General features: G+C 39.4%; 1 protein-coding gene across 3 annotated transcripts; it reads left to right on the forward strand.

Moving 5' to 3' along the window:
• Window positions 1-306: 306 nt before the first annotated feature.
• Window positions 307-12,961, forward strand: LOC148851527 (uncharacterized). 3 transcript variants are annotated; one of them, XM_088947041.1, is made up of 4 exons: window positions 487-626; window positions 1,279-1,302; window positions 1,951-2,603; window positions 12,075-12,957. In XM_088947041.1, the coding sequence occupies exons 3-4, from the start codon at window positions 2,059-2,061 to the stop codon at window positions 12,607-12,609; spliced, it is 1,080 nt and encodes a 359-aa protein (XP_088803167.1). In that variant the 5' UTR covers window positions 487-626; window positions 1,279-1,302; window positions 1,951-2,058; the 3' UTR covers window positions 12,610-12,957. The 3 variants fall into 3 exon arrangements, with proteins under 3 accessions (XP_088803165.1, XP_088803167.1, XP_088803166.1); XM_088947040.1 differs by having other exon boundaries at window positions 1,279-1,320; window positions 12,075-12,954; XM_088947039.1 differs by lacking the exon at window positions 1,279-1,302 and having other exon boundaries at window positions 307-626; window positions 12,075-12,961.

The following is a 12,961-nucleotide window of genomic DNA, read 5'->3' on the forward strand; positions in this document are numbered from 1 at the left end:
TGTCATGTTTATACTGTACCATCCCTGAAGAGCATAGGCTCTCTATCAAGGGAAAGTGGGAAACAAACAACCAACCATCAATTTGGAGCATTCAGCCAGTGGGCTCCACTATCTTGTTCTAATCCAGTGGTTGTCATCTGTCTCAATTCTCAAAGGGTGGCCACCCATGCAGTCACAACTTTTTGCCTTTTGCCCTTTTGGCTGTGGGCAACCCTTTAATTATTTTAACCTAGAAACAAAGAAAAGTGAAAAAGCAGAAGCAAGCCAAGCAAACAAAAGCAAGCTTTCTCTTTCCGCTTTGGAATTCTCTTCTTCCTGTTTTCTCACTTTCTCTCTCTTTGGAGAAAGGCCTGAAAGGGAATTGAGAGGGCCGTGGCCGTCGAGTCGTTGTCTTTCACTTTATTAATATACCATATGGTATATACTTATCCTGTTCTCCTTCCACTCTCTTATAAAAGCCTACCTCTTTATTATTTACTATTTTTTCCCTTTTCCTCTTCTTTCTCCTTTCGTCCATCTCTCTCTCTCCAACAGACGATCGGAAATACCGGAGCCGCCGGTTCTTCGGCATGTGATCGACCGTTAAATAGCCAGAGATCACTCTCAGATCTGATAGTCTTTCTCAGGTACAGATTTTTCAGCTGTTCTTGTATTCGAACTTTTAAAAAGTTTTGCGAATATCGGGTCCTGGTTTATGAAGCTCTGTGAATCACTGAATTTTACTAATTGGCTTTTTCTTCTTTTGGTGTTCAAATTTGAGTTCGTCTTGAATGCGAATAAATGGTCTGTAGGTTTCCTCAGAACTTAAAAGTTAAAACTCTTTTTTTTTTTTTTTGTTGCTGTAGTTGTTCTTGCTGGAAGTAGCGCGTGTTAGCAAATATGCTTTGTTTCAGCTGAAAGTTGTCTTATTTAGATCTATATATGTTATTTTGGTAAAGAAGTAAAGAATCTTCAATTGCTCTCGTTACGAGTTCGCTAGAAATAGTATTTTGTTTCTGTTTGTTTTTAAAATGGGGATTAGTTTTAGCTGGTTTCTGCAGAAATAGGCTAATCCTTGCTGTGATTTTACGGGTTTATCGAATAGTCAAAAAGTGTTCTAATTTTTTTTTCTTTATAATTGTTTAACTTTCTCTCTCTCTCTCTCTCTCTCTCTCTCTCTCTCTCTCTCTCTCTGTATTCCTCGTGGAGTTGTGTTCAATTTATATATTTTTTTTTTGTGGTGTGGGTTGTACTTATGTTCTCTCTTTTTCCTTTCGGGATTAATCGATTGGTTTGCAGGAAACGACCTTCACGGTTAATCTGGTATGTTATGTTGTAAGGGTATGCTCCAAGAGACATCTTTTCCCGGTTTTGAACAACCTTATGCGATTATTATCTTCTGATTTTTTTTTAATTTTTTTATTCTGCTTTTTAAACAATTCCCCCCTCTATGCTTCATGACATGGTTTAGTTGAGTGAATCATATATAAGACATCGATCAGAATAGACGTTAAAAGAAAAATAAATACAGAATTACTGGAAAAATATCCCTTGGCGAGTCTTTTGATAATTTGTGGTTTAACATACAAGATGCCAGTCCTAGTATTTTCTCTTTATCTTAATCCTCAATAAAGATTTCCCGATATTTCAAAATTTAAGGCAGTTGCTTGTGCTAGGATGTCAGTTTTTCAACTTTTATTTTGCTATGATAGTTGTATTCTGGCAATTTTTTGTGCTCATTTTTTAACAATTACAATTTGTTTCAGAGTTAAAGAAAGGACCTTCCCCCCACGTCTTCATTTGGTTTTGGCCGCCTGTTCATTCATGATATGGATTTTGTTTTATACTTTGTATTTAGGAGACTCAATTTTGGATCACTTCGTGGAGAAATACAAGGAATGGCAATTTTGGTTACCTAACAACATCATGTCATCACCAAATAAATTCCTTTTTTCCTGTTCTTTCTGACAGGGGTCCTGGCCGTGGATTATGGTTTGGTGAAGGAATGGTGGCCCAGGTTGTAGGAGAAAGAGATAGCTGCATGGAAAATCTCTGTTGGTGCACAGATGAGCAGAACTGATGTTATTAGCAGTCGAGGGAGGAGGGTTCTTCTCTTCTTCAGCTTCTGGATATAGCAAGGGCTTGACCCTTCTTCTATTGGGTAAAAAAAACGAAGAAAGACCCATGAGAGTTTCACCGTGGAATCAGTACCAGTTAGTGGAGCAAGAAGCTGACACTGACTTCCAGCTGGCTTCACAGAAGAACCAAGTTTCCTGCGGATGTGCTTCCTTTGTGTGCTTCCGTCGTCCATCCGCAGGAATTGACAACCCTTATCCTCTGAAAGTTGGTCCTGCACAACAACAGGATGTATTGTCGGTGCCGCATGCTGTTTCTGGTAAGGATGAGGATTGCATTACCTATCACGTTGAAGATAAGAACACAACGAAAGTCTACCTCAAGAGTAGCTTGAAAAAGCCTTCCAATTGTGCTATGGTACCTAGTGGTGAACATGCAACACTAGGTGAAACTGATAAAGAAGTTCCTGGTTGTACTGAAAGGAGGAAAGTACAGTGGACAGACACATGTGGCAAAGAGCTTGTTGAGATCCGGGAATTTGAACTCAGGTATTGGTTCTTTGAATCTGAACCAAGACTATTTTGAGAACTGTTTTCTGTCTGATGCATTATGTGATTTTGGTATATGCTTTTGCTTGTCATTGTGCCCAAAGATTAGATTATTATGTTTTTTCCCTATTTATTTCTTTTATTTCATGTTCTGTGCATGTTCTTATCCTCTCAGGATCTTGAAATGATTATTTTTACATGATTCTATTGTAGTTCTATTTTTTCTTTAGTCTAAGAATGTATATAAAGTTTCCTATTAATTACTCACTTCAGTTAAAAATATTCCAAGCCTGTAACTTGATTCACTGGAAGGTTGGCTTGAAAATATTTACATATACCAATTTTTGTGTACTAAGATTTTGTGTAGAAACGCTTATAATTACCAGGTTCCTTTGTTCTTACAAGATCTAAGAAGTTGTGGGTCAAATCCTTTTTTCTCTGCAGCAACACCAAATCATTCTTCAGAGCTCAATTGATTACTGCCACCCTTACCTGCTATACCTATGTCCCCACCCAAACTCTAGTCCATGTTCATTCAGGATTTAGTATTTCTTCGATGTATTCTAGTTTTACTTGTGCATTTTTTTATTCTCTGTTGGTAACTGTCAGTTCATGTTCTTGGAAGCTTAGTTGATTTTTGCCATTATTCTTCTTTTAAATACTGTGCTCCTTTTTCTGTAGAGTTTCTATGTTCATTTTGGAATCTGGATTTGGTTCTTCTTGTATGTGTTTATGTGTTTCTGACTTTATTATTTGTTTCTTGTAATCTTTATTTTATGGTTTGACTTGTTCATTTATTTTGCATTATTGCATACATAGCCTTTTGTTTGTGTGTTGGGGAGGTTTTTTTCGGGGGGGGGGGGGGGGGGGAGGGGGATCTTAACCTTGTAATTGATATTTGATATAAAAGGGTAAAGGGAAACAAACCTGAAATATTTTCTGGAAATATTGTTCAGCCTAGGGCATATAGTACATGGAAGATATGCTAATCTGTCTGGATGCTGAGATGTTATACACTCCATGAATAAACCATTGCCCCAAACATGCATTAATTGGACAGTTTTTTTTTTCTCTTTTTGAAGGGTTAAAGACTTTTCACTTTTGATGTGTCAGTTTTCAAGGCATCTAGGCGATTCTGGGTGACGTTGGGGCGCCTAGTTGCTAGTTGCCTAGGCGATAAAAATTTTATAATATAAAATCTTTTGGCTACTTCCCTAGTTTTATATACGATCTGGCATGTATATTAATTGAAAAAATAACAATTTTCTTTATTAAGAACATGAAATTTCCTCTAAAAATGTGGCAAATCATCACATCTAAAAGATAAAAATCTTTTACATTTATTAATTTCGTTATTTTAAAAAATAATACTACTATAATAAGTATTCAACAGAGCAATTTCATATTAATTACAGATAAAGAAGGTTATGACTGCTGTTTTGGGTGTTTAATAGATCTGGAATTCTCATGCCCCTTCTAAGGTTTCCTTTCTGGTTTGGACTGCTGTTTTGGGTACATGGCTTACCGCTGGTTGGCTGCTCAGAAGGGGGATGCTCCTACCAAACATCCTATGCCCTCTATGCAATGAAGTTCCTGAAACCTTCAACCATTCATTGCAGCTTCTCCTCCCAGCTGTGGAGTTCGGCTATGATTCGGGCCCTCTTGAAGGAAAGGAACAGTTCAATTTTTTATAACATTTTTTTTCTGATGTAGTTTCAGTGAAAAACAAGGTTATAGGCTTTTTGTGTTCTTGGTTAAGTGTACAAAGGGCATTCGGGGGTGTCCAGCTTTACTCTTTTTTGCAAGCTGGACCTTTCTTTTGTTGACACTGTATATTCCCATTGTACAGACTCTCATTGTACATGGGCTGTTACTTTTTACTTTAATACAATTCAATACATCACTTGCTTAAAAAAAAGATGGTTATTAACTTTATATGATAAATATTCAAAATAGAAATTAAAATAGAAAAAGACATGGATAGAGTTTCTAATTTATTTAATTAGAGAACATGTGGTCGACTCACCCGGACTTCGTGAAGAAGGTTGAGTAATGGTGGAGAGAAGATCTAAGGGGGGTGAAGTGGAAAGGGGTAAGATTCCATAAAAAACTAAAAAGATTGAGAGCATACGTGAAGGATTGGAATAGGGAGCATTTTGGAAGAATAGAAGAATTTAAATCCTCTCTGTTGACCCAAATAGAGGAGCTGGATATGAAGGAATCCCAAAGAGCCTTAAGACCTTAGGATAGAGATTGGAGATGGAATCTGAAAAGTGAGTTAAATGAAATTATTTTGAGAGAAGAAATTTCTTAGAGGCAGAAGTCTAGATGTAAGTGGATTAAGGAAGGAGATGGGAACACTAAATTTTTTCATGACTTCGCCAATGGAAGGAGAATAAAAAACCTAGTTTCCAAACTGGAAGTGGATGGAACAGTCTTTGATACCCAAGAGAGGATAGCTACTTTTTTTGTTGACCATTTCAAATCCATCTTGAGGAGACCCCTAAGTCCTAGAGTGGAGTTGGAAGATGTGACCTGGCAGAGGCTTCTAGAAGAGAGTAGAAGCTGGCTGGAAAGGAATTTTGAGGAGGAAGAAATTCGAAAAGTTGTCTTTTCCATGGACAGATCTAAAGCTGAAGGGCCAGATGGGTTTACAATGGCTTTCTTTCAAGATTGTTGGGACATAGTAAAAGAAGATTTATTTGAGGTCTTCAAGGAATTTGAGAATAATCAAGTGATGAGTCGGGGAATTAATGCTACTTTTCTAGCCTTAATTCCGAAAAAGAAAGAGGCCAAGCATTCAAAGGACTTTAGACCTATCAGTTTGGTGACTAGTGTTTACAAGATTGTGGCAAAAGTCTTATCTTTGAGGATAAAACAGGTGCTTCCTTGTCTTATTAGCCAAGTGCAATGAGCTTTTGTTCAGGGGAGACAAATTGTAGATCAGATTCTAATAGCAAATGAATGTGTGGAGGAGATGAGGAGACCGGGGCGTAAAGGTTATGTTTTGTAAACTTGACCTTGAAAAGGCCTATGACTATGACTTAGTGGATTGGAGATTCTTATCACTCGTGCTAAGGAAGTGTGGGTTTTTGGGGATAAGTGGTGCAAATGGATAAATGGTTGCCTCTCTAGTTGCCATTATTCCATCCTAGTCAACGGGGTAGTTACCGATTTTTTCCTAGCTAGTAAGGGTCCGAGACAAGGTGATCCCATGTCACCTTTCTTTTTCACCTTAGTCGCCGATGCTTTTAACAGACTCCTTTTAGAAGTGGATAGAGCCGGATTTCTAAGAGGGTGGAGAATAGGTAGAGACAAAGTGTCAGTAACCCATCTCCAATTTGTAGATGACATAATAATCTTTTGCAAACATTATGATTTGACAAAAGTAAGGAATCTGAAGGACTTAATAATTCACCTTGAGAGGACCTCGAATTTGAAGGTAAATTTTGAGAAGAGTTGTGTTGTGGGGGTTAATTTGAATAGAGAGGAGGTGGAGTCTATAGAAGCCTTGTTAGATCGCACTTGCTCTCAGTGGCCTCTATCCTACCTAGGACTTCCTCTAGGTGCAAACCCAAAGGAAAGTAGGTTCTGAAATCCAGTGGTTGAAAATTTTGAAAAAGATTGGCAGCTTGGAAGAGGAACTACATCTCCGTGGGTGGTAGAGTTACTTTGATTAAAGCAACTTTAGCCAACTTGCCTTTATACTTCCTGGCAGTCTTTAGAATTCCTAAAAGGGAGGCAGAAAGGTTGAAGAAACTGATGAGGCACTTCTTATGGGAACTGTTGAAATAATTTAGTTTTTGTGTTAGGGTATGATTGGCTAGTTAAAGCTTTTTTTTTTTTTTTATTTCCCGTTATTGTACTTCACTTACAGCAGAGGCACATAAGTATTTTCCCTTCTTATTTCTGTCACCCTATATAATAAAATAGAAGTTGGCGCCGCCAACACTGTTCCATTGCTCCAAACCTTTTCTTCTTCCTTTCTTTCTTCTTGTCTTCTCTCTTCTTCCCTTCTCTTCTCTACTTCCTCATATTTCAATCGTATTTATTGCTAAGATGGTAACAAAGCCAGTTTGTTGAATCTAGGCGACCAAGTTTTCTCTTCAAGTTGCTGAATCTGGGCGGAATAGAGGATTGAATTTGGGCGGATCAAATCAGATCTGCAACTGGTACAACCCTAAAGGTTTCTTTCTTCTTTTATTTCTTTCCTTGGTCGTGTAACAAGTGGAGAACAAATGAATCCAAACCACTAAATGTCGGTAGACTTTTGTGAGGGTTATACCTCTTTTATTTGTTGGATCGTGTGATCTTGTACCTGTGAAAAGGTGACTATAGGTCATAGATGACCTGTTTTCTCTGCTCGTTAGTCTGATTTCATGTGTGTTAGGATCTCTCTTATTGATTAATGTTGTGGAACTTACTGGAAAACCAGTAGGTGGGATTGTTCTTCATGCAGATCTGAAAATTAGTCTCGTCAAAGTTCTTTTTTGGAAATTGGTGCTGTTTTTTGTGCTCAGATTAAGTCCATAACTGAATTGTTGTGTGTGGAGCTTTTGTCGATATAAGGAGGGATCCTAAGTTGAGAGTTTAGATAAAAAAAACTCTTTTACCACGTCGTCTGAGAATTATGCTACTTTAGAGATTTCAGGGAGCCACAATGGAGTGAGTGGGAGAATGGATATGAATTTCCCCATGTCGGAGGTGCTTTTAAGAAAGGTGACTCTCAGAAGAGAACAAATGATAAGAGTAAACTTTGGTGCACTTATTGCTAGAAGACAAGGCACACCAGAGATACATGTTGGGATCTCCATGGAAAACCTAAATGGGCACAGGGTTTGGGTAAGAAGTCAACACTTGATCAGGGCAAGAAACCAAGTCAATAGAATCAGAAAAAGTATAACTCAACTAATATGGCATCTCAAGAAACTAGTACATTGGTAACTTAGGAGAGGCATCCCAGTTCTAACCCTAAGGAAGAAATTATCAACTCCTTTCGTGACCATTTGGAATTGTATGTTAGGACTCTCTGCCAGATGGATTATGGTCCTACTCCCTCTATCTCTTTCGTGTCTACATCAGGTAATGCCGTCACTGCCTTTCATGTGTCATCTCATACCACTGATTCTCCTTGGGTTATTAACTCCGGAGCCTCAAACCACATGACTGGTAAGTCAAATTTATTTCAGACATATAACCTGCTCTCTAGGAGAGATAAGGTGAGACCAGTTGATGGTTCTTTCTCTACCATAGCTGACCAAGGTACCATACCTCTCCCACTCAGCCTTACCCTTTCTAATGTACTGCATGTTCCGAAATTACCTATAATTTTGCTGTCCATTAGTAGTATTACTCACTCGTTGAATTGTTTAGTCACTTTCTTTCCGTCTTCATGTGTGTTTCAAGATTTGGCCTCGAGGAAGACGATTGGTAGAGGAAGCATGGTGGATGGTCTCTACGTGTTGGAGAATAAAGTTGGTCTTGTGGCTACAGAGTCCATGAGTTTGTTCAGTGAGAGTCAAGCCTATTTATGGCACAGTTGTCTTGGTTACCATTCTTTTGAGTCATTAAAAATTATGTTCCCAAAGTTGTTTGAGTCCTTGTCAGTGAGTCAGTTTCAGTGTCAGATATGTCAATTGAGTAAACATTGTAGAAGTTCTTTTCCTTTGAGAAATAAAAGATCTGAATTTCCATTTCATATTGTTTATTCTGATGTTTGGGGCCCTGTTACTCTACCTACTGAGGCTGGATATAAGTACTTCATTACCTTGATTGATGATTACTCTAGATACACTTGGGTTTACCTTATGCGATCTAGAGATGAGGTGCTAAAAATTGTGAAAGATTTTCAGCGCATGGTGTTCATTCAGTTCCAAACTAAAATCCATATCTTCCAGTCAGACAATGCGAAGGAATACTTCCATAGTGATCTCACGAAGTTTTTTGCTTCAAGTGGGTCACTTCAACGAAGCTCTTGTGCTAGGACACCCCAACAAAACAGTGTTGCTAAACGAAAGAACCGTCACCTTCTCAAAGTAGCTCGTGGCTTATTAATTTATATGAATGTGCCAAAATGTTTTTGGATAGGTGTAGTTTTGCGTGTTAGATACATCATCAACCGTATGCCATCTCGGTTACTAGAATATAAGGCCCCACATCAGCTTTTGTTTCCTACAGTTCCGTTGTCCACCATTCCAATGCGTGTTTTTGGGTGTCGTTGCTTTGTCCATAACTTGTCCCCTACTCAAGGTAAGCTTGATCCTTGGGCTATTCCTTGTGTTTTTCTTAGTTACCCTTTATCTCAAAAGGGGTATCGTTGCTGTGATCCTACCTCTCGCAAGTATTATGTCTCCATCAATGTATCATTCTTTAAGAATCAACCTTCTTGGTTTCTCCTCAGGGGGAGAGTAGGGTTGAGGAGAAACAGGTGTCTCAAACTCAACTACCTCCTTTACCCGATCCTCCTCCATTCTATTTATTTCATCGCCACCATAAAAGCCAGCAGAATTCAAGAGTCATGGAACCTGACACTATGCAACCAACATCATCGGATTCGCCAGAGGTAGATCCATCTCATCAGCTAGGTACACTTGCTCCTATTGATATGCCTGTTCCTCTCAATGTTGATTCCCCTGTCATTAATGATCTTGATGTTCCTATTGCTAAGAGAAAGGGTGTTAGATCTTGTACTACTAATCATCCTATCTCTAATTTTGTGTCCTATGATCACATTTCATCTTCATTCCGTGCATTCCTCTCTTCTATGGATTGTGTCCCCATTCCTAAGAATGTGGCAGAAGCTTTATCCAAACTTGAATGGACATATGCAATGCAGGAAGAAATTGATGCACTATACAAAAATGGCACTTGGGGAGTTGGTGGATCTTCTTGAAGGGAAGGAACCAGTGGGTTGTAAGTGGATGTTCACAGTGAAACACAAGGCTGATGGAACTGTTGAAAAGTATAAGGCTAGATTGGTAGCAAGAGGTTTTACACAGGTATATGGAGTGGACTATGCAGAGACGTTTGCTCCAGTAGCCAAGATGAACTCTATCAGGATTCTTCTTTCATTGGCAACAAATCTTGACTGGGAACTTCACCAATTAGACATAAAAAATGCTTTCTTGAATGGTGAATTGGAAGAGGGAGTGTATATGAACCAACCTCCAGGTTTTTGTGCTAAAGGCAGTGAACAAAAAGTGTGCAAGTTAAAAAAATCTTTATATGGGTTGAAACAATCACCTTGGGCTTGGTTTAGTAAGTTCCACTTAGCAATTCAGCAGATGGGGTTCAAACAATGCCAGTCAGATCACACTCTATTTGTGAAAAAAGGTGAAGGAAAAATTGCAGCTCTAATTGTGTATGTGAATGACATGGTGATCACAGGAGATTGGGAGGCTGAAGTACAGAGACTAAAAAAATTCTTAGCCACTCAATTTGAGGTGAAAGATCTAGGCCCCTTACGTTATTTCCTTGGAATTAAAGTTTCCCACTCTCACAAGGACATCTTTATTTCCCAACGGAAATATGTACTAGATCTACTAGAAGATACAAGCAAATTGGGGGTAAAACCAATTGACTCACCAATTGAATCTAATTATCAGCTGGGAGATAGTTAGGGAGAGTTTTTGAAAGATGTGAAGAAGTTCTAGAGACTTGTAGGGAGACTCTTGTATTTGTCTATGACCAGACCTGGTATTGCTTATGCAGTGGGTGTCCTTAGCCAGTTCATGCACAATCCTAGGACAGCTCACTTTGAAGTTGCAGAGAGGATCCTTAGATCCTCAAGAAATTTCCTGGAGCTGGCTTGTTGTTCTAGAAACATGGACACTTAAAGGTGGAAGTATATACTGATGTTGAATGGGGCAGGGGCAGTTGATGACCGAAAGTCTACCAATGGGTATTGTGCCTTTGTAGGAGGAAACCTGGTCACATGGAGAAGTAAAAAAACAAAGTGTGGTGGCTAGATCTAGTGTTGAAGCAGAATATAGAGCGGTTTCATGGGATTGCTGAAATCATGTGGATAAGAAATCTGTTAGGTGAACCGGATTTTGTAGTGAGCAACCCTATGTCACTCTACTATGACAATAAAGTTGCCATCAATATTGCTGCTAATCCAGTCCTGCATGATAGAACGAAACACATTGAAGTGGACAAGTATTTTATTAGAGAGAAACTTGTAAATGGAGAAGTGTGTACTCCATATGTCAGTTAAGAAGAACAACTTGCAAATATCTTCACCAAAGGACTTCATCATGTGTGGCACAATGATTTGTGTGACAAGTTGGGCATGATTGACATCTATGCCCCAACTTGAGGAGTGTTGAAATGATTTAGTTATTTTTGTTAGGGTCTGTTTGGCTAGTTAAAGTTTTTTTTCCTGTTATTATACTTCACTTACAACAAGGGCACAAAAGTCTTTTCCCGTCTTATTTTTGTCGCCCTATATAATAAAATAGAAGCTGGCGCCACCAGCATTGTTCCATTGCTCCAAACCTTTTCTTCTTCCTCTCTTTCCTCTTCTCTTCTCTCTTCTTCCCTTCTCTTCTCTACTTCCTCCTATTTCAATCGGATTTATTGCCAAGAGGAACCTAGTGAAGAGAAAAAAAGATCACTTTGATTAGGTGGGAGGTGGTGAGTCGGAGCAAAAAAGGACTAGGCTTAGGGAATGTGGTGAGTAAGAATGAGGCTCTTTTAGGTAAGTGGCTTTGGAGGTGGCCCTTGGAGGGGGAGAGGTTGTGGCATGAAGTTGTGAAAAGTATTCATGGCTGTTCTAAATCAGGTTGGGATGCGGGGGTATCACGAAGGGCTTTGCTCACAACACCTTGGAAGGCTATCTCTGGCATTCTCCCTAAATTCCTCAGGTTTGTAAGGTACGATGCTTGTTTTGGAAACTCTATTCTTTTTTGGGGAGATACTTGGGTGAGCACTCAACCCCTAAAAGACTGTTTCCCTTCTCTCTATTCCATCTCCCTCTTTAAAAAGAAACCCATTTCTTGGTTCCTTCCCGCCCCCGGCTTTAAATTGGGATTTTGGGTTCGGGAGAGGGTTAAGGGATGAAGAGTTTCATTGTGTCTCAGAGCTGTTGTTGCTTCTAGTTGCTTCTAGATTTGGTGTGCCTGGACCCCACCAACCCGGACAAAAGAGTCTGGGCTCTAAACCCGTTTGGCTCTTTCACTTGCGCATCTTTCTTTAAAGCCCTTTGCTTTAACCCTTCCTCTTAAATCTTCCCTGTTAAAGAGGTTTGGTCAAGGCCAATACCCCCCAAAGTAGCAGTGTTCTGTTGGGAAGCCTATTATGGTAAGATCAATACTGTGGAAAACTTGCAAAAGAATAAACCTTTCTTTTGTGTCTGTCCCCAAATTGGTGCTTTATGTGTAAAGTGAAGGGTGAGGACTGTAACCATTTGCTGATATCGTGCTCCTTTGCTGCCAATATTTGGAATTGGGTTGTTTCTTTATTTGGGTGCAGGTGGAACTTGCCCTCTGAAGTAAAGCTGCTGTTCACTCCAGATGCTCCTGGGAGATTGACAAAAAGGGGGAAGATAATGAGGAAATGTATCAGAGCTGCCACCTTGTGGATCTTATGGGAGGAGAGAAATGCTAGAATATTTCAAGAAAAGGAAAGAAGTCTTGCTGAGGTCAAGGAATGTATATTGACAAAGACAATTTCATGGCTGAAATCTTCACAATTGTTGGCAGATTTCTCCTTTGATGACTTAAGGAGAAATTGGGAAGCAGTGGCTTCTACAGTCTCCACCAAGAACAGATTACAAGTTGAATGGAAACCCCCACCAAATGGAGTGGTAAAATTGAACGTCGATGGTAGCTGCCAAGGTAACCCAGGGCCATCCGGAATTGGAGGGATTCTAAGAGACAAAGACAGCAATATGTTGTCTCTTTTCTCAGGACCAGTGGGTGAAGGTGATTCTGTAAGGGCAGAGCTACTAGCAGCGGTACAAGGTATACAGATGGCTAGTCAATTAGGAGTGAGCAATTTGTTATAGAAGGAGACTCCAAGGTAGTAGTGGGCTGGCTGAATAGCCCAGACACAGTTTGTTGGGGCTACAGGGATCTGGTAAAGAAAGTTAAATGGATGACAAGAAATATGACTGTTGGGTTCCAGTGGGTTAGTAGACCAGCAAATGTAATGGCTGATTCTCTGGCCAAGCAAGGGGTGATCTGTTTTGGGCTAATTTGTAATTTGTTTCTCAGGTTTGAGCATGTTTTAGTGCTTATGATTCAGTCCTTGGGGGAGGTAACATCTCTGCCTCGTCCTAGGCTGCGTGTATTTCTGATTCTCTTTCAATAAAATTACTCTCATTTATCAAAAAAAAAAGAATAGAAAAAAAGAACCTC

The sequence above is a fragment of the Nelumbo lutea genome, chromosome 5 (assembly GCF_056320005.1).
Source record: "Nelumbo lutea isolate HS-2025 chromosome 5, American lotus-T2T, whole genome shotgun sequence".
Lineage (NCBI taxonomy): Eukaryota > Viridiplantae > Streptophyta > Magnoliopsida > Proteales > Nelumbonaceae > Nelumbo > Nelumbo lutea.